This window comes from Neolamprologus multifasciatus, chromosome 3 (genome assembly GCF_963576455.1).
Source record: "Neolamprologus multifasciatus chromosome 3, fNeoMul1.2, whole genome shotgun sequence".
Classification (NCBI taxonomy): Eukaryota; Metazoa; Chordata; class Actinopteri; order Cichliformes; family Cichlidae; genus Neolamprologus; species Neolamprologus multifasciatus.
Genome location: NC_140441.1, coordinates 32,529,869 through 32,550,914, shown reverse-complemented (window position 1 = coordinate 32,550,914; position 21,046 = coordinate 32,529,869). Strand labels below are relative to the sequence as shown.

Here is a 21,046-nt window from a genome sequence, read left to right as displayed (position 1 = left end):
TTTTTCATTTGCTGCCAAAGCAAAGCATCTGTGTGCAACAAATGTCCACCATTGAATTTAATTAAATCTAACATGCTCTTTTTTTCAGTGTAGGTAATGTTTGATGCGTCATTATTTATTCCAGTCTATCTTGCAAATACATGTTTGTGCTGCAATGTCATGCACAAACACAAACTATTAGATCCTTAAGATTAAACCTATGTCAAAATCGTTTCATTATTTTGGTCCATTGGAGTGTGGTAAGCCATCAAAGGCCGCTACTAGAAACTCGGAATATTACATGAAATTGCTTGTTTGGCCAAAAATGGGCAAATGATGTAATTTGGTAAAAAACATTAAAAACTACAATTTTCATGTGTTGAGTTTAGAATGAAAGCTATTTTACCTAAATCACATGATATATTACTGTCAATAACAAGGAATCAAAAAAGGTGGTTATAATGAGTTTCAATTGGCCAAAAATGGCCATGATAGAGTGTATAGTGAATATTATTGATATTATTAAGGAGCTGATGTTGAAAATTAAAAAATCTGAAAAAAATACACACCTTTGGGAAGTTTCATTCCATCTGCATTAACAGAATGAAAATGGTTGAAAAAAGAAAAGTGAAGTGGCCACAAATGGCCAGGAGAGAGCCCAGATGGTTAAGTAATGTATAAGTAAGTTCACAGAAAATAAGAAAGATACATCATATCTTTTATATATCTAAATACTTATAGGATACACTTAATTTTACACATACTTCCCAGTTAAAATAACACAAATTGATGAAATACAATAATATTTGCAATACAACAAAAATTACAGGTTTCATTTTCTCTTCATGCAGCTAAACCGACTCTCATCATTTTTAGGACAACAGAGACCATTTAAAACACATTTCACATGGGCAAGTTACAACAGAAACAGCACAGCATTTACTTCACTAATTATCTCATGATGAACAGCCAAGTAAACATCAACAGACCTTTCAGATTGACCAAGAACGTAATCTGTGCAGACGTTTTGCTTCTCTTTGTGATCACATGATGGTAATGTTTGGTCTGCAAGATCACAGATGTTTGCACAGAACAGATAAAGTCAACATTTTTTGCATTGTATTAACATGACAACCTTTTCCTCAATTCAATCTTTACTGAACAGCTTGGTTTATTATGTGTACATAGATTTCTAAGCCTTGCTGCATCAGTGGCCTCTTAGTAATGACTTTAATTTGGGTTTCTAGTAAAGAGCCATTAGATTTATGAAACAACAATCGGGAGTTTCTGAAAGGACTCTGCTGCTCTTTATTAAACAGTTTGATTAAAAATTAGGACATGTAAGAAAGTAATATGAACAATTCAAAGAAAGTCTTTTTACATGCTGGCTGCCAGCCTCAGATAGGCATGTTTTTCATTTTCATTATTCAATGGGAGAGACGGACATTTAAAAATTTGGGAAGCTCTGACAGACAGTTAGCAAACACATACAACTCCACCTCATTACAAAAAGGACATGTTCCACTACATGGAGAAACTACATACTACAGCAAGAACAAAGCTACAGCACTTTTTCTAATTGTTAACTTCCTATCCTTCACTGCAAGCAATTCATGTTAGAATACTTACAGATTTAAGTACTGTTACAATCAATATGTACATCCTACTAAAACATTTTTTTATGGCAAAGGTAAAAGTCGCAAGACCTTTTCATTCTGCCTCGTAGCTCCATCTCCATCATCCTTTGCCAAGTGTCCTTTGACCATTGTTACACCTGTCTCCCTCTCATTTACACACATGTATTCTTTCTTGCCTCTGATGACAATTATTAAAGCTGAATTCTGTGAAGCCTGATCTCAAGCTTTGGAAGTTTGACCTAGCATTCAGCAGATTTGTTCAGATTCTCTGTGCTTCTCACTTTCTCCAAAAGGACACACAGTATGGGTTTGCTGATCCTCAATAAGTTTGTGTTATGGATAAAAGACTTTCCATACTCCTCATATTTCAGTGGTTTAATAGTTGGTGAGATTGGGATTTTTCTTTTAGATGATAAAACCTAGCAAAAGAATGTCCACACTATGCAAAACGACAGTGTTTAACTCCAGCATAGATAAGCTTATGCAAATTTAAGATGCTAATCTGAGTAAGACTTTCTACACTGATGACAAACGCTTTAATTCCAGTATGAATAATCTGATGCTTTTTAAATATATTGACACAAGTAAAAACCTTTCAGCACTGACCATATAAAAACTATTTAACTTCAGTGTGGATTAGTTCATGATGTTTTAAAGTATCCATGCGACCGAAAGCCTTTCCACACTGACCACAGACAAATGGTTTAGCACCAGTGTGAATGAGTTTATGTTTTTTTAAAACCCAAATGTCAGGAAAAGCCTTTCCACAAAGATCACAGACAAATGGTTTAACACCAGTGTGGACGAGCTGATGAGTTTTTAAACCCCTCATGTAAGTAAAAGCCTTTCCACATTGACCACAGACAAATAGTTTAGTGCCATTGTGGACGAGCTGATGTTCTTTTAAGGAACTCCTGTTACTAAAAGAATTCCCACACTGATCACAGTTGAATGGTTTAACTCCAGAGTGGGTGAGCTGATGTCTTTTTAAGGTGCCATTCTGAGCAAAACACTTTCCACACTGATCACAGCTGAATGCTTTGACTCTAGTGTGGATGAGCTGATGTTTTTTTAAGTTGCCATTCTGATTAAAACACTTTCCACACTGATCACAGCTGAATGGTTTTAATCCAGTGTGGATGAGCTGATGTTTTTTTAAGCTGCCATCCTGAGAAAAAGACTTTCCACACAGATCACAGCTAAATGCTTTAAATCCAATGTGGGTGAGCTGATGTTTTTTTAAGCTGCCATTAAGAGTAAAAGCCATTCCACATTGATCACAACTAAATGGTTTAAATCCAGTGTGGATGAGCTGATGTCTTTTAAAGCTGACATTATGAGAAAAAGACTTTCCACACTGATGACAGCTGAATGGTTTAATGCCAGTGTGGGTGAGCTGATGTTGTTTTAAGCTGCTATTAAGAGTAAAAGCCATTCCACAATGATCACAGACAAATGATTTAATTCCAGCATGGATGAGTCGATGACTTTTTAAACTCTCCTTACGAGCAAAAGCGTTTCCACACTGCTCACAGATAAATGGTTTAGCACCAGTGTGGATGAGGCCATGAGTTTTTAAACTATCCACGTGAGCAAAAGTCTTGCCACATTGATCACAGACAAATGGTTTAGCACCAGTGTGAATGCGCTGATGTTTTTTTAAGGCACACTTATAAGCAAAAGCCTTTCCACAATGATCACAGACAAATCGTTTAATACCAGTGTGGATGAGTTGATGACGTTTCAAAACCTTCATGTAAGTAAAAGACTTTCCACACTGATCACAGCTGAATGCTTTAACTCCAGTGTGGATGAGCTGATGTTTTTTTAAGCTGTTTTTCTGAGTAAAAGACTTTTCACACTGATCACAGGTAAACCTGTCCCCAGTGTCAGTGCGCCGGCATCTTCTGGGTTGCTTCATAGTAGTAAAAGTCTTTTCCATGAGAGTCACAACTGGCTCATCTGTATTAGCTGGTGTTGGGTGGTTTTTGTTGAGGTCATCAATGTGCCGAGGTTTCACCATGCTTTCCCCCTTTTTTGCCTATAATGACAAAGAGCCAAAACAGTGGTTATGCAACTACGAAACCTACAAAAAGTACAGATTACTTTTAATAAATGTACAGATGCATAATTCAGATCATGCGCATCCCCATGAGTAAAAAAACACAAAAAAAAAACAAAAACCCACGTGTGTATACACGTGTGTATACATATATACGTATACATATATACATGTATATATTAGGGGTGCAACGATACTCGTATCGATATTGAACCGTTCGATACAGTGCTTTCGGTTCGGTACGCATATGTATCGAACAATAAAACATTTTTAATTTATTTTATCAACTTTCCTTCTGACGGTGCTGTCTGTGTTGAGCGCTCAGTGGATCTGCGCCCGACAGTGCAGCCTAGGCGGAGTAGTCGAACGCAGATTCACTGAGCACAGGGCAAGCTAGGGAGACAGAAATTAAGCTTGTTGCAACATGGCAAATTGAACCTCCCCCACCCTCATTCAAATATGGCGTTTGGAACTATTTTGGTTTTCATGTGAAGTATGACCCTGAAGGTAAGCGTGTCATGGACAAAAGTAAAACAGTATGTTGGATGTGCCACGCAATGCTCAATTACATTGGTGGGAACTAGTGTGTTAGCAGGTTAGCTCGTTAACGTGTTGGCCGTCCAGCCCCACGCACGGGCGATCTGCGGTAGCTCGTTAACAGAGATTTGCCGTGTTGTGGCGTTAACGTCATTTCAGATTAACGCTAACAGCACTAGTGGGAACACAACGAATATGACTGCACATTTACTCCGACATCATCCTAGTGCAAAGACAAGTGGAAGCAGACAAAAAAAAACAAGCACGCATGCTACAAACTTTACCCGAGTCATTTAGACAGCCGTTAGCACATGATTCTCGTTATGGGGACCTGATATGTTTAATATGCTGCTGAGAATATAGCCCAGAAGAAGCGTATAGTATAGATAAGATATAAGACTGTATCAATATGAAGCCATTAGTGAAAGCAAATAAAAGATGACTTATTAGAGCAACAAAAAAACCCGCAAAAAAACTTGATCACATTCCCAGCGACCTGCCTTATTTCCTCACACGCAAAACATGGCAACATGAATGCAATGTTGTTACCACAGACTCACACAGACACACACAAACAGCAATGAGGTGCAGAAGGAAACAAGCATGACAGTTGAAGATAACAGGAATCCTGTTGCCTTATGTATGAATTCTCGTTGTGTTTACTGACCTCGAAACGACTCTATGTGGTACACAGCACTTGAAAATCTGTCAAATGTTTTAGTATGACTTTGCTAAGCTACGAACCCGCACTGCCTGATGGATTGTCGGAGCATTACGGCTATCGTAGGCAGGAGCCTTGCAGAGTGATACATACTGTGCTTCAACATAATATTACCGTATTGTGTGTGTATAAACTCTTTTTAAGTTAAAAAAAAAACAAAAAAAACATACAGCTTATTGCACCAGCATGCATCTGCTCTTATATAATTATCATTAGCTTACAGCTTTAAGTGTTTAAGGTATGTGCTAACTAAAAATAAAGACAAGATAATAGTTCATTAAATTTTAATGAAATTTGCAGATTATTTCGGTGAATTTTAATAAACTCCGTCATCGGCTCCTTGCTATCTAAAATATAACAGGACACCGGAGTATATTCTTGAGCATCTCAAACTTAAGACAATCAGTTGTCTGCTTGACGTTTATTCAGCTGTGTAAAAACGATAACTTTAATCTCCGCCAAACCAATTTATTCAGGAACAAATAAAATACTGAAAAAAGCCAAACAATATGATTTTTAAGTTATCTAAGCGACTCATATATCATGTTTAACCTGAGTAGTGAAAGACAGCGGTGGGTTTGAAAACGATTTGCTGCGAGTCCGGTGTTCTCACCGGCTCTAGTGAGCTAGCTATCGAGCTGGTGGGTAACAGACGTCTCCGAAAACGTCCGAGCGCTTTTGAAAATACGTGGTGTCTTGATAAACTGAGCAGATATTTGAGGTTTACACAGCTACATTCTCGCCTGAAAATATGCTAAACGTTTATTTTGTGACCCAGAAAGAATAATAAGAGTAATATTAAAACTAACTAGCTGCCGCCATTGTTGAAAACTGAGCAGGGCCACGCTATGAATTCTGGGACACAGCTTCTTCTTGTTCTGGGTTTAACGGCAGCTGGGATCCTTGTGCATGCAGTGCTGCCATCTTCTGTTTCAGTCCGTTATTACACTCTTAAATCCTACTACTTATTCCTGCGTCTTTTGTGATCTTACAAAGCTTACAAAAAATGAGGCGTCGACTATTAAATTGGATTAGTCATGACTAGTCGACTAATCCTGGCAGCCCTACTTCATATGAAGGAAAACAAATAGCTGAACACAAATGATTAAAATAAATAAGGTGCTGAATTGCTGGAAGCTCCAGTCAGACAAAATGGCAGGGGCTGAACAGAACGTACAGACGAAAACAAAATTAGCTAAGAGAGAGAAACCCTGTAGACAGTTAAAGTTAGGCAACCAATATAATTATAATGTACTCACCCTCGATCCCCTCTGATTCAAACTAAAGATCCACGCGCGGAGAAGGAGGCAAGCGGGGCTTTGCAGTTGGACTAGGACTGGTAGAGACCGTAGGCTCACTGACCTCCACTCCCCAGCATGTTACTCCCGTCAATCACCACGAGGGCAAGTTATTTGTTTACAGGTGATTTATTCCAAACTGACCGACAGGATGACTTGACGTTGTCACCGAGAGGCCAAGTAGATATACCTTGCAGAGAGACCAAGCTGCGTGAGCTACGAGAGCGTATATCTTTCCAGTCAAGCATCAGAAACAGAAACTTGATCTGCCGGAGACCAGAGGGCGAGCAGTAAGGATGCTCAGCACAGCCACACGATCTTTGCTTTAGCCGACTTGAAAAAAATATAAAAGTCCCCGTGGAAGATAAAAGTACGATCCACAGTGCTCTAAGCCTACTTTCTGCTCTGTGGACGCGCATTACTTCTTCTTTTTGTGTGATGGCGGTTGGCATACAACGTTTCTGGTGCATTACCGCCACCAACTGGAACAGAACAATGAAACATGTTTTACTGTCTCGTTGAAAACAAAAGTCTAATTTCCCTGCACCATGGCTGTGTCCCACTCCAGCTATGGCGTTATTTTTGTGCCACTATTCTGAGCGCACGTTAAAAAAAAAAAAAAAACGCACGTAAAAAAAAATTGCAGGTGCAAGTGTTGCATTTTGAGGAGAAATTTATTTTGAGTGAAGAAAAGCTAAATTTGAGTGAACAAAATTCATTGCTGCGTGAAAAAAATTGTATTTCAGTGTTTGCTATTATCCATACACACACACAATAGCAGTCCCACTCTCGCTCAGTTTTTGCATTTGCGCTTGCTCGCAATGTGTTGCTTGCGCTCTCAACATTTCTGCCCGTGCACGCTCAACTCTTTCTGTACACCGTTATAGAGATTGACAGACCACGTGAATGACGTCACATTTTCAATCTCTATAGGGCACAGGTGTCGAACTCCAGGCCTCGAGGGCTGGTGTCCTGCAGGTTTTAGATATGTCCTTGATCCAAGACAGCTGATTTAAATGGCTAAATGACCTCCTCAACATGTCTTGAAGTTCTCCAGAAGTCAAACTAATCATTTGATTCAGGTGTGTTGACCCTGGGTGAGATCTAAAACCTGCAGGACACCGGCCCTCAAGGCCTGGAGTTTGACACCCCTGCTATAGAGATTGAAAATGTGACGTCATTCAGGGGTAAAACCGCAAAGAATTCTGGGAACTCGTGGCAAGAGGTACTAGCGCACGCAGGCTTTCAATTGAAATCAGTTATACAGCGATAAAAAGAAACACAAAAAATGGCAAGAAGCTGTTGTTACGACCCGTCTAGGGCCAGGCAATAACATGAGTGAGGCACTCGCTTCCCCCCCAAGACCCAAGCAGCCACAGGAAACAAATCCTTTAGTTTCAATGTGATTTATTTACAATGTGAAAAAAAGGAACCAAAACGGGAGTGTCAACACTTCGGGGTGAGCCAAGGCCAAAACAATAAACAAAACAAATCTACACAAATCCCGCACCCCTGACCTTACCAAAACAAAGTCAAAAATAAAGACAGAGTCTAACCTCCTTAACTAACTCAAAACAGGAGAAAACGGGTGATCAAAAGAAACGGCAGCTCACCCCTACCCACTCCACTTCCACAACTTTCAAGCGCACTGCAGCCAGCGGCTGCCACAGGAATACTGCTGGGTCGTGAGGAGAAAGGCGAGGACCTCTCCGGCTGTAGTGCTCCAGCCTCCTTTTAATGGGCGGGTCCTCCAGCTGGAACCAGTCACGTCGGTGCAGTGTATCCACGCACCAATCGGAGCAGGGCCCTGGCACAGCTAAATTAACATAAAAAGACATAACACCTGCACAAAACAAACACATGAACATGCAAGTTTGTAACACCCCCTTCCATAAGAATTAAACAAGCCTCCAATTGTTTAATTCCCAAACTATGAAATTGCTCTCGACAGGGCGTCAGCGATGACATTTTCCGTCCCTTTCTTATGTTTGATTTGCAGGTTAAAATCTTGCAAAAGAAGGGACCAACGCATAAGTCTCTGATTTGAGTTTTGCATCTGGGAGAGAAACACCAATGGATTGTGGTCAGTGAATACTTGAACAGGGATAGAGCTGGATCCGATATACACCTCGAAATGCTGCAGGGCTAACAACAAGGCAAGGGCTTCCTTTTCAATAGTGCTGTAGTTAATCTGATGTTTGTTGAACTTTTTTGAAAAATAACAAATTGGGCGATCCACGCCACGATGGTCTTCCTGCATAAGGACAGCTCCTGCACCAGACGCACTAGCGTCAACCTCGAGCTTGAAAGGGGACATGAAGTTAGGTCCCGTAAGAACAGGGGAACTGCACAGTAATGCTTTCGCAGACTCGAAAGCAGTCTGACAAACAGGCGTCCACACAAAAGGCTTCACCGGACTGATCAAATCGGTGAGAGGAACGACAACAGTGGCAAAGTTCTTACAAAAACCTCTGTAATAACCACACATTCCTAGAAATCGGCGCAGCGCCCTTCTCGTTTGTGGGACTGGAAACTCAACGATCGCTTGTATTTTCGCAGTCACCGGCAGTACCTGTCCCTGACCCACCTGTTTTCCCAGATATGTGATGGTGGCTCTGCCAAATTCACATTTGGCTAGGTTTAGTGCAAGCGAGGCTTTCTGAAAATGGCTGAAAACGAGAGAGTGTTTGTAAGTGGTCAGACCAGGTGGATGAGTAAATGACAACATCATCCAAGTAGGCATCGCAGTTATTCACGCCTGCCAGTACTTTGGCCATAAGGCGCTGGAAAGTAGCGGGTGCATTACGCAACCCAAACGGCATAACCGTGTACTGGAGAAAATGATCTGGCGTGACAAAAGCAGATATTTCAGATGCTCTGGGAGTTAAAGGTACTTGCCAGTAACCTTTTAACAGATCAAGTTTGGTTACAAAAGATGCCGATCCCACTCTATCAATACAATCCTCCATTCTAGGAAGAGGAAATGAATCAGGTTTGGAAACAGCGTTAACTTTCCTGTAATCATTACAAAACCGAGGAGTGTTGTCATATTTTGGTACCAGCACACACGGCGAACTCCATGCGCTGGCGCTCGGAATGGCTAAACCGTGTTCTAAGAGATAGCCAACTTCCTTCTGCATTATCGCTCTTTTCACTGGGTTCACTCGATAGGCATGCTGCTTAATCGGTTTATGTCCTTCCACGTCAATGTCGTGGCACAGGACAGCAGTTTGACGAGGATGATCAGAAAAAAGTGCTAAATTATTCTCTATCAGAGCAGTGATGTCAGCTCGAGTGGGCTCAGATAGGTGGGCTAAATATGTGTCTAAATCATTTAAGATCTCCGAATTTTTCAACCGGCCGCTACCCAGCGCTTCACTTTTCTGGAGCAGTCCGTCATCAGAGGGTTCATAAGGAGAAACAACACTAGCGGCGCACACTGGAGATGGCGCACCCGAAGGGCTCCTCGAGTGATACGATTTTAACATATTAATATGACAAACCCTAGACTTTCTCCGGCGGTCTGGGGTCTGGATCACATAATTGTGGTTACTGAGTTTCTGTTCCACCACATATGGGCCAGCGAACTGGGCTAACAAACTGGACCCTACCACAGGCAGCAACACCAACACTTTCTCGCCCGGCTGGAAACTTCTGCAAACAACCTTTTTATCATAGCGAGCTTTCATTTTAGCCTGCGTATGTGACAGACTTTCTCGAGCTAACTGACATGCAAGGTGGAGTTTTTCCCGAAGTCCGCTAACATAATCCAGGACATTATGCTGAGTTTCAGAAGTTTCTGACAACCACTTCTCCTTCAGAAGCCGGAGGGGACCGCGGACCACATGTCCAAACACCAGATCCATCGGACTGAATCCCAAGGATTCCTGAGTGGTCTCCCTGACGGCAAATAACAATAACGGCAGACCCTCATCCCATTCTCTACCCGACTCTGCGCAGAACTTGCGCAGCATAGCTTTGAGGGTTTGATGGAATCTCTCCAGAGCACCTTGACTTTCCGGGTGGTATGGACTGGATTTTACATGTTTTATGTGCAACTCCTCCACAACCTGTGCAAACACTTTTGAAGTAAAATTCGTTCCTTGGTCTGTTTGAATAACCTTTGGAAGCCCGAAAGTAGAGAAAAACTTAATTAGTGCTTTTATTACCGGTTTTGCTTTCAGCGTGCGTAGTGGAATTGCCTCCGGAAACCTTGTTGCTGAACACATTATTGTAAGTATGTATTGGTGTCCGGATTTAGTTTTTGGCAGGGGACCCACACAATCCAATATTACTTTTTCAAACGGCTCACCTATTACTGGAATAGGATGTAACGGAGCAGGTGGGATTGGTCTGTTAGGTTTCCCCACCATCTGACATGTGGTACAGGTACGGCAATATGCCACCACATCAGCTTTCAGCCCCGGCCAAAAGAAGTTGTGCAACACCCGATGATAAGTTTTGTTCACCCCAAGATGTCCAGCCATGCTGGCATCATGCGCTAAGCTAAGCACCTGCCCTCAATGTGGCTTCGGCACCACCACCTGCATAGCACCAGGCAAACCACTGCGGTCAGGGGACCACCTTCTCATAAGAACTCCGTCTTGCACAAAAAAAGAAGTGGGGGATTTACTTTCTGCACTCGTGGCTGCGGATATAAAACAGGGAGCCAGTGATGAGTCCTTCTGCTGAGCGGTTATCAATGCATCCCTATTCAACTTTTCATCCAGCTCTGGCATCAGTTTTGTCACATCATTGCCACTTCCTATTTTGCCACTCTCACGGCTGGGAGACTTTCTTTCATCTAGCGTCGCCATAAATGTGTCAGCGACATCCATAACGTCGTCAAATTTGCGCGATTGCGCACGAGTAATAGCACAAACAGGAAACACACTTGATATAGGGGTGGCAGCATCAGTAACAGAAGCAACAGGCGTTTCCACCACTTCAGGCGGGGGAAAAACTGTCCCACCAGCCAAGTCATTTCCCAGAATAAATGAAACCCCTTTAATAGGCAACTGGGAACTCACGGCAACTTTAACATGCCCCGTTATTACGGGCGAATGCAAATGCACCTTGTGTAGCGGCGCCCGAAGAACGCTCATCTTAATTCCCCAAACTAACACATCTGAATCACAAGCAGTTTTATCTGACAATGGCAGTACACTGTCCAACATAAATGACTGATGCGCACCTGTGTCCCGAAGAATAGTAACAGGCACTTTATCCCTCTCTTCTCCAGTCACAGAAACAAAGCCTTTGGTGATAAATGGTTTAAAACGTGGCTCTATTTCAGCAACCGCATGGTGCAAATCACGGGTGGAACGTATTTTAGGCGAAGGGACAACTTTAATAAGACCTACGCCGGCTGGATTTTTAGAGCCTTTGCGCTGCTCCTTCCTCCGGAGCGCAGGACAGACAGCGATCAGATGTCCGGGTTCGCGACAATAAAAACAGTCGCGATTACCACCATCCTCCTGTCTATCCTTCAGCCCTACCTTTGGTGATTTTATCTTCCTCTCCTGTCCCACCGTGATATGTTGTGCGACAGCGGCTGAAAATATAGTTTTGTGAGTGAGAGTAAACTCATCAGCCATCACTGCCACTTTAGCAAGTGACGTCACCTTTTGCTCATTCAGATAAATGACTACTTGGTCCGGCAAACATTTTTTAAATTCCTCTAACAAAAGAAGCTCTTTCAGCCCCTCGAGATCCTTTACTTTACTGGCCTGCAACCATCGTTCAAACAAGCGACTCTTTTCACGGGCAAACTCCACAAATGTCTGATTGGCAGTTTTTTCACACTTCCTAAATTTTTGACGGTAGGCTTCTGGGACAAGCTCATATGCCTGCAACACAGTCTTCTTCATGATGTCATAATCCAGGCTATCTTCAATTGATAAACTGGTACACGCCTCCTGGGCTTTGCCGACCAGTTTGCATTGCAATAGCAGTGGCCAAAACTCCTTCGGCCAGCTTAACGCGGCCGCTATACGCTCAAAAGCGTTAAAATAGGAGTCCACTTCGGCCTCACGAAATGGGGGAACCAGTTTAACGTGCTTAGTGATGTCAAAACCTGTTGAGACAACGGTGGATGTACTAGGATGACTAGAGGCAGATGTGGAGGGCTTTCGCTCCAGCTCCAAAACTCTGACACGGAGGTGCATTGCTTGTACCTCAAGCTCTTTAGCATGGGTTTCCACCTCCCTTATACGGAGGGTCAAATGGAGATCCTCCGTAGACCGCCCCGCCAGGGGTTCCCCGGCCATACCAGACTCAGCTGCTTCAGACTCTGCCTCAACAGCATCAGAGTCCACCTCAGCTGCATCAGACTCCACCTCAGCCGGGAGCACGTTAACAGGCCCTTTGGCATCTGGCTCCGGCTCAGCCTCCGGAGCCACCTTCACACCCCGCCGCCAGGCTGCTCTACAGCTGCCTTCGGGGCAGGAAGGATGCCTCGCTCCACCAGCCCTGCACACAAAGCGTCCTTAACCTCCGCTTTACGGGCACTATAGGACACTTGAACATCATAAAAACTAGCAATAATGAGCAAATCAGCTTTCCTGCACTTCACTATTTTATCCCATGAAGGCGAAGTAACAAACTCATCCAAAGAAAACTCCATAATCCCACACACCAACTATCCCCACACCAAGAAAACTGCCAAACAGACCAAAACACACGAAAACCACAGAAGGCAGAGGACGAGCCCCCAATTCATGTTACGACCCGTCTAGGGCCAGGCAATAACATGAGTGAGGCACTCGCTTCCCCCCCCAAGACCCAAGCAGCCACAGGAAACAAATCCTTTAGTTTCAATGTGATTTATTTACAATGTGAAAAAAAGGAATCAAAACGGGAGTGTCAACACTTCGGGGTGAGCCAAGGCCAAAACAATAAACAAAACAAATCTACACAAATCCCGCACCCCTGACCTTACCAAAACAAAGTCAAAAATAAAGACAGAGTCTAACCTCCTTAACTAACTCAAAACAGGAGAAAACGGGTGATCAAAAGAAACGGCAGCTCACCCCTACCCACTCCACTTCCACAACTTTCAAGCACACTGCAGCCAGCGGCTGCCACAGGAATACTGCTGGGTCGTGAGGAGAAACGCGATGACCTCTCCGGCTGTAGCGCTTCAGCCTCCTTTTAATGGGCGGGTCCTCCAGCTGGAACCAGTCACGTCGGTGCAGTGTATCCATGCACCAATCGGAGCAGGGCCCTGGCACAGCTAAATTAACATAAAAAGACATAACACCTGCACAAAACAAACACATGAACATGCAAGTTCGTAACACTGTAGTATTATTAACTGCAATAGCCAGTCGCATGACATGGCTATGCTCCTTTGTTTATTGTACATAAATAGTGAATTGTCCTGACACAATATTGCGTTTCGCTTCTGTTATTACCATGGTACATTGACAAAAACATATACTTTTATTGACAGGATAAAACAGTTTTTTTGTATCACTAATTGCCCAGTACGATTACAGCATACAATATTATTGTCACTGCTACATTTTTGTGATGCGAACCAGAAATTATTTCCACTACTAATTAATTACCGTTGAGCTCAAAGGTCCTATTAATAAACGGTTAACGAATGTGTATTTATGAAGACGATTTGTGAGACTGGTAAACTTATGATACGTACGATGGTCTTTCGTTCTACACGGTGCATTTCAAGGTCCTGTACCCATCGTCGGTAAACTGTACCGGGGCTTGTTGCAGTGACCTGAAGTTACTAAACTTCACGAGTGTATGTGTAGCTGTTGCTGTTCTGTGAGTCTATTGTGCAAGTGGTGTGATATGCCCATGTAGAAAGGACGGCACTGCAACGCTGGACTTGCCCTTACTCTGGGCTCCCTCTTTATTCTGGCAACTGGTACAAAGAAAACAGTACACAGAAAAAGCAAGAATTTATTGGAACCGAAGAAGGTAGCATTTGCAGTGCTGCAAATGCTTGCATTTGATGTGGTACTTGGATTGTTTTGCCACGAGTTCCCGGCATGCAACGCGCGAAAGTCACGTGGTCTGTCAATCTCTATAGGGCTTTGGAGCGTGATGTCACGGGGGTGGGCGTGGAAAGGATTTGGGCCTGATCCGCCATTTTGGGGGTCTAAACAAAGCGCAAGTGAAAAGGGAGCAAAGGCACACACACATAGCCATGGTTCGTATTTGCTGTGTGGTCGGCTGCAATGTTCGATCGCACGACCGGCAAGAGAATAAGCTTGAAAAGGGTTTATCTTTTCATTCTTTCCCAACCTGGAAGAAACATGAGGTAGCTCGTGTATCGATGTTACCAAACGAAGGCATCTAGCTTGGATAGCAGCTGTGAGACGGCTCCTTTTACCTTTCAATACGGATGGTCTGTTTATGTTTTGATCAAGAGCCTTTTTTTGGGCAGCTGAAGAGGAGAAGTCTATCTTATGGCCAACCTCTGACTGTATCTTGGTCACATTACCCAGCAAAACCCAGTATGCAGGTTTATCTGTAACAGTCCTTGTGCCACAGATCAGCACTGTTGCTTCTACATTAAACAGAAGAGCACCGACATGGATGCAGGTCCCCACGACTCTGGCCTTACAGGTGCAGTGGGCGGCTTCAACCTTCCCTGTGATGCTCACAGTGACCCATGGCTGCAATGCTGGTTCATTCAGTCTTTAAGAGTGCAGGACCTGAAACACACACAGGCAAAGTTAATTTAAAGACAAGAACTATGAGCCAAGGCCAACATAAATGTGTTTAATCTGCTTTATCATAAATGTAACAAAGTGTTTAGAAAGTTAGCACATACATGTAATTTTTCATTTTTTTATGTGTCCATCTATAGAACGCTGCAGGTTATAGTGTAAATCTGCCTGTTCTCTGTCAGAAACCTGCCTGCAGAAAATGAACCTAAAGTATGTAATGCAAGGATGTCATCACTTTAGAGATGGAGAAAGCATAAAGTGACAATTATGAATCACTTAATATGATATGAAGATTCTGCAGGTATAAAATTAAAATAAAATGTATTTTTAGTGACACAAGATACAAATATGGAAGCAAGATGTATAATTAGAATCATTTATAATAAATATGAATAAACCATTGCAATTTCTTTAACCATAAAGAATAACTAAATCCTTCAGGACAATGTCACATCAATGCACTGAACTCACTATGTTATCCACCTAACAGCCTCCACATGTTCTCACTGTAATTTCCCCTCATGAATGAATTTATGCTGCATTAATGTGAATGTTTGCAGGGAAATCAAACGCATTTCATTCGCAGTACTCGAGCTGACTTACCTTTGTTTGAATGACGATTCGTACGCGCTGACTCCACAGATAAGGTACGAAAATATGTCAGGCTACGTCAATAGCGGTAGGTCTTCAGGGTTTCTACTCCACGGCCGTATTTTATACGGGTCCACATTTCCAATGCACGCTATTTTCTGCAAGTACCGCTGCTTCGCCTCTGAATGAAATCGGTCTCTATACAGTCCATTCTCTTTTGAGCTGCTTTTAAGCATCTTGTAATCGTCGTTCCAACACAATGTGTTTGTTTTGATTCGTAGACCATGAAAATGGTGCCGCACTCCCACAATGCATTGCGGTGTGACGTCAACTCCAAAGCCCTATAGAGATTGAAAATGTGACGTCATTCAGGGGTAAAACCGCAAAGGATTCTGGGAACTCGTGGCAAGAGGTACTAGCGCACGCAGGCTTTCAATTGAAATTACATTACACAGCGATAAAAAGAAACACAAAAAATGGCAAGAAGCTGTAGTATTATTAACTGCAATAGCCGGTCGCATGACAGCCACGGGAAGCCGACGGGTAAAGAGATCGGTTGTTATCGGATTACGTCATTGAAGAGAAATTGTTCGAGCCATGTTTCCGAAGTAACAAAGAGGCAACGGATGGCCTGGATTGCAGCCATTCAAACACCAAATATAATGTCCCAGAACACTCCAGCTCACATCTTAGTCCGCTCCAAGCATTTCCACAAAGGTCAGTGTTTTGTAGTAGTTAATACGTCATTTTTCATAACATAATTGGTGATATAGGTTACAAGCAAGTCTGGTGCTGAACAGAAATTGTGGCGCTATGCTCCTTTGTTTATTGTGCATAAATAGTGAATTGTCCTGACACAATATTGCGTTTCGCTTCTGTTATTACCATGGTACATTGACAAAAACATATACTTTTATTCACAGGATAAAACAGGTTTTTTTGTATCACTAATTGCCCAGTACGATTACAGCATACAATATTATTGTCACTGCTACATTTCTGTAATGCGAACCAGAAATTATTTCCACTACTAATTAATTACCGTTGAGCTCAAAGGTCCTATTAATAAACGGTTAACAAATGTGTATTTATGAAGACGATTTGTGAGACTGGTAAACTTACGTTTGTTCGTACGATGGTCTTTTGTTCTACATGGTGCATTTCAAGGTCCTGTACCCATCCGTCGGTAAACTGTACCTGGGCTTGTTGCAGTGACCTGAAGTTACTAAACTTCATGAGTGTATGCACTCACTCCAAGAACCGTATAATTATAAATATGAGCGTGGTGAAAGTTGGGCAGCACGCTAACGTCTTTTGTCCACTCTGTGTGCTCGTAAGGGTCTAACCCTTTCACTCGTTTGATCTTTTGTTTGACTTTTCATCAGGTCTGTCTTTGTACAGACCAGCATTGTTCTCCTTAGTTTTGTACATAACATTTTTGGGGGACAAAGAAAAAGCAAAAAGGTATTGGAACCGGAGAATGAACGTTTTGCGGTGCTGCAAATGCTTGCATTTGATGCGGTACTTGGATTGTTTTGCCACGAGTTCCCGGCATGCAATGCGTGAAAGTCACGTGGACTGTCAATCTCTATATAGAGATTGAAAATGTGACGTCATTCCGGGGGTAAAACTACAAAGGATTCTGGGAATGAGTGGCAAGCGGTACTAGCACACAGGCTTTCACATGAAAACAGTCACACAGCGATAAAAAGAAACACAAAAAATAGCAAGAAGCTGTTGTATTATTAACTGCAATAGCCGGTCGCATGACAGCCACGGGAAGCCGATGGGTAAAGAGATCGGTTTTTATCAGATTATTTCATGGAAGAGAAATTGTTTAAGCCATGTTTCCAAAGTAACAAAGAGCTGACGGATGGCCTGGATTGCAGCCATTCGAAGACCAAATAAAAAGTTCCAGAACACTCCAGCTCACATGTTAGTCTGCTCCAAGCATTTCCACAAAGGTAAGTCTTCTGTTGTAGTTATCATAACATAATTGTTCATGTAGGTTACAAATAAGTCTTATATTGATTTGAATTGAATTTGTTGCGCAATGCTGCTTTGTTCACTGTGGCTTTGTGGGCTAATGTTAGTTGTGTTTTGTAGGAAAACCAGCCTACAAAATGCAGGAATGCGATCCAGACTGGGCACCCTCTCTCAACCTGGGTCATACCATGTTTAAAGCTGCTACCACAGCAAGATTTGATCGGTAAGAGAGAGAGAGCGATATCAAAACAGCCACGAAACGTCCCGCATATATGTGCCCAAGGGTTGTATTGAAGCAATTAAGTGATGAATAACTGTTTTCCAGTATGTTGTTTTGCAATGTTTTTTTGGGGGGGTTTTTGCATTGTTGATTTGTTTTTTTTACCGAAGCACAATGGAATACAATTGCCTCTTTACTGTAAGATTCTATAATAGAATGAAACAATAATGCCAGTCATAAATAAAGACAATAAATTGAATGAATTACGAAACACTCGTTTTTTTTCCCATTAGATCTGAAAATGTTGTATAATACTACAACCTAAAACGACAAATAGATTGCGTTGGCCTGTACAGGAGATGAAGGAAAAAAATGTAACAACAGCTGTGAAATGGAATAGTCCAAATCACCAAAGTAAACTGCTTGTTGCAGGGATCTGAAGTTAATAAACATCTTGTGAGTGTATGCACCAATGACTGTATAAAAGATAGACGAAGCAACAGCATCCCAAAAATGAAGCCAAAACGTCTCTATTGCCCCCTGGTGTCTGGCTGCAGTATAGGTCATAAACCCCGGCTCCTCCATGTTAGCGGATGGGACTGGGGTCAGACTAAAGCAAATTTATTCACCTCAGATTAAATTTTTCCAAAGATTCTTTCTTTTGTTTTCAATAGTTCTTATCACGCTGATTGATGTCCAAGGGGTCTCCTCTCCCATAAGTTTGATTCTAATTCCTACCGCGGTGATGTTAAATTGGGGTGAAACGTCATCATAACAGCCTTGACTGGCAGTTGCAGTCATGGATAAACTTGCGTATCTCTGTTTGGGAATAGCAGATACAGGGTAGGCTCTGAGAGGAGGGCCAGCGTTTACGCTACGAAAACACGACCGAGTGTTTTAACCTGATAGCCTGAGGTGTTCTTCAGTAAACTGGACTACCCGACAGAAGGACCGGAGGCCCCGCTGCACTTTTTAAATTAAACGTGTTTGTAAGCTAATCCGTAACTACCGTCCTTAGCTAGTTCCTGAGACCTAGCTAGCTAAGATGAGCACTCGGCTGTCAGGGTTCGTTTAGATAATTTGTGCAGGTGAATGAATTTACACCGACTAAAGAAATCAAGAGAAACACTCTGGGCTACTCAGTCACTAATTACTGTTACTGTACTTTTATTATAAGTATGATACTTGACTAGCGCCAAATCACAACAAAAGTCGCCTCAAGGCGCTTCATAGATACAGAGAAAAACCCAACAATCATATGACCCCCTATGAGCAAGCACTTTGGCGACAGTGGGAAGGAAAAACTCCCTTTTAACAGGAAGAAACCTCCGGCAGAACCAGGCTCAGGGAGGGGCGGCCATCTGCTGCGACCAGTTGGGGTGAGAGAAGGAAGACAGGATAAAAGACATGCTGTGGAAGAGAGATGCCCTGTCGAATTGCAGAGGTCCTGAAAAAGAAGGGCCAACACTGCAAATACTGACTCTTATCATAAATGTCATGTAATTGTCAATAAAGGCCTTTAAAACATATGAAGTGCTTGTCATAATATTTCAGTACATCACGGAAACAACTGAGACAAAGATCTAAAAGCAGTTTAGCAGCAAACTTTGTGAAAACTAATATTTGTGTCATTCTTAAAACTTTTGGCCATGACTGTACACTAAGGCACAAGACACAAAACCTAAGAACAAAACCTGAATAAACTGTAACATGGAATTATACTAATAAACAACAAAGCATAACAAAAACATCAGATTACAAACCATAATACAAAGGAATATAAGAAACTGAAAATGCTGGGTTAAAATGACCCAGAACTGTGACACTCATTGAGAGTAGAAAAGCCCTATTTAAGAACCAGTCCATTAACCATTTATGCCCAGGGGATGCCATACCCTGCATTTACAGATCCACAAAGAAGGTGTTCCACTCAGACCCATTGTTAGCAGCATAAACTCAGCCACTCACAACATCTCGAAGCACCTTGCTACCATCCAAGCACCTCTTGTGGGGAACACCCACTAGAACTCCACCAACTTCACCGACAAGGTCCAGAAACTTACCCTGGATCCAGATGAAACTATGGTGTCCTTTGATGTAGTCGCTCTCTTCACTTGCATAGCTACTACGGAGGCAGTGGAGACTGTCAGAAAACGACCAGAAGAAGACAGCACCTTGGAAGACACAACCAAATTCACCTTCCCAATCAGATTTGCACACTGTTGGACCTCTGCCTTACCACCACATATTTCAAATACAACAAGGGTTTCTACAGACAAAAACATGGATGTGCCATGTACTCCCCGGTGTCACCTATTGTAGCCAACCTTTATATGGAGAAGGTGGAAAGAAAGGCTCTTGGCTCGTTTAGAGGGAGAGTACCTTAATCAAAACCCAAGCAGTGGAATCCTTCACTGCTCACATTAATGCTGTGGATAAAAACATCAAGTTCACCAGAGAACACACAAAGGATAACTGTTTGCCATTCCTGGACTGTGCCATGCACATTGAAGAGAATGGAAACCTCAAAATTTACCGGAAGCCCACACACACGGACCAGTACCTCCTCTTTGACTGACACCACCCCATGGAACACAAACTCGGAGTAATCAGGACTTTACAACACCATGCAGAAAATGTTCCCTCTAAGCCTGAAGGGAAAAAGAAGGAACACACACAAGGAAGCTCTTAAAACATGTGGTTATCCTAATTGGGCTTTCATCAAGTCAGCAAAGATGCACAGAAAAGAAGATGAGACATTAGCTAGGCAGAATAAGAAAGACAAAGGCAACAACATTGTCATCCCCTATGTAGCTGGTGTATCAGACAAAACTCCTAAACACAAACTTAACAATGTAGTGTTGGTATTAAACAATTTGCATTGCCTCAATAAAGCTATGCTTTTTTTATTAATAAGTGTTAAAAAGTTATACAGTGTAGTATTAAGTGGACACAGCCCTGAAAATAAAGGCATTAGACTATGTGTCCTTGGGGAGTAGAAAGCTGTAGACTTTCGCCCACGCTTGCCTGGGAAAATGTAGATAAGAGGTGACCATCTCTCATGGACAGTTACTGAGACACTGTTATTTAGACTACAGGGTGGGCCATTTATATGGATACAACATGGGAATGGTTGGTGACATTAAAGTCCTGTTTGTGGCACATTAGTATATGTGAGGGGTCAATGCAACCCTCTTCTCCCACTCTTCACACACTGATAGCAACACCGCAGGAGAAATGCCAGCACAGGCATCCAGTATCCGTAGTTTCAGGTGCTGCACATCTCGTATCTTCACACCATAGACAATTGCCTTCA

General features: G+C 42.4%; 1 protein-coding gene across 1 annotated transcript; it reads right to left on the bottom strand.

Moving 5' to 3' along the window:
• Nucleotides 1-1,263: 1,263 nt before the first annotated feature.
• On the bottom strand, nucleotides 1,264-6,648 carry LOC146522618 (uncharacterized). The gene is made up of 2 exons (XM_085153533.1): nucleotides 6,196-6,648; nucleotides 1,264-3,657 (listed from the first exon to the last, which is right to left on the bottom strand). Exon 2 carries the CDS (start codon nucleotides 3,637-3,639, stop codon nucleotides 2,233-2,235), a length of 1,407 nt encoding a protein of 468 aa, XP_085009659.1. The 5' UTR covers nucleotides 3,640-3,657; nucleotides 6,196-6,648; the 3' UTR covers nucleotides 1,264-2,232.
• Nucleotides 6,649-21,046: the final 14,398 nt, after the last annotated feature.

Coding starts and splice junctions, on each gene's coding strand:
- LOC146522618 (XM_085153533.1), bottom strand. CDS start 3,639: ATGGTGAAACCTCGGCACATTGATGACCTCAACAAAAACCACCCAACA.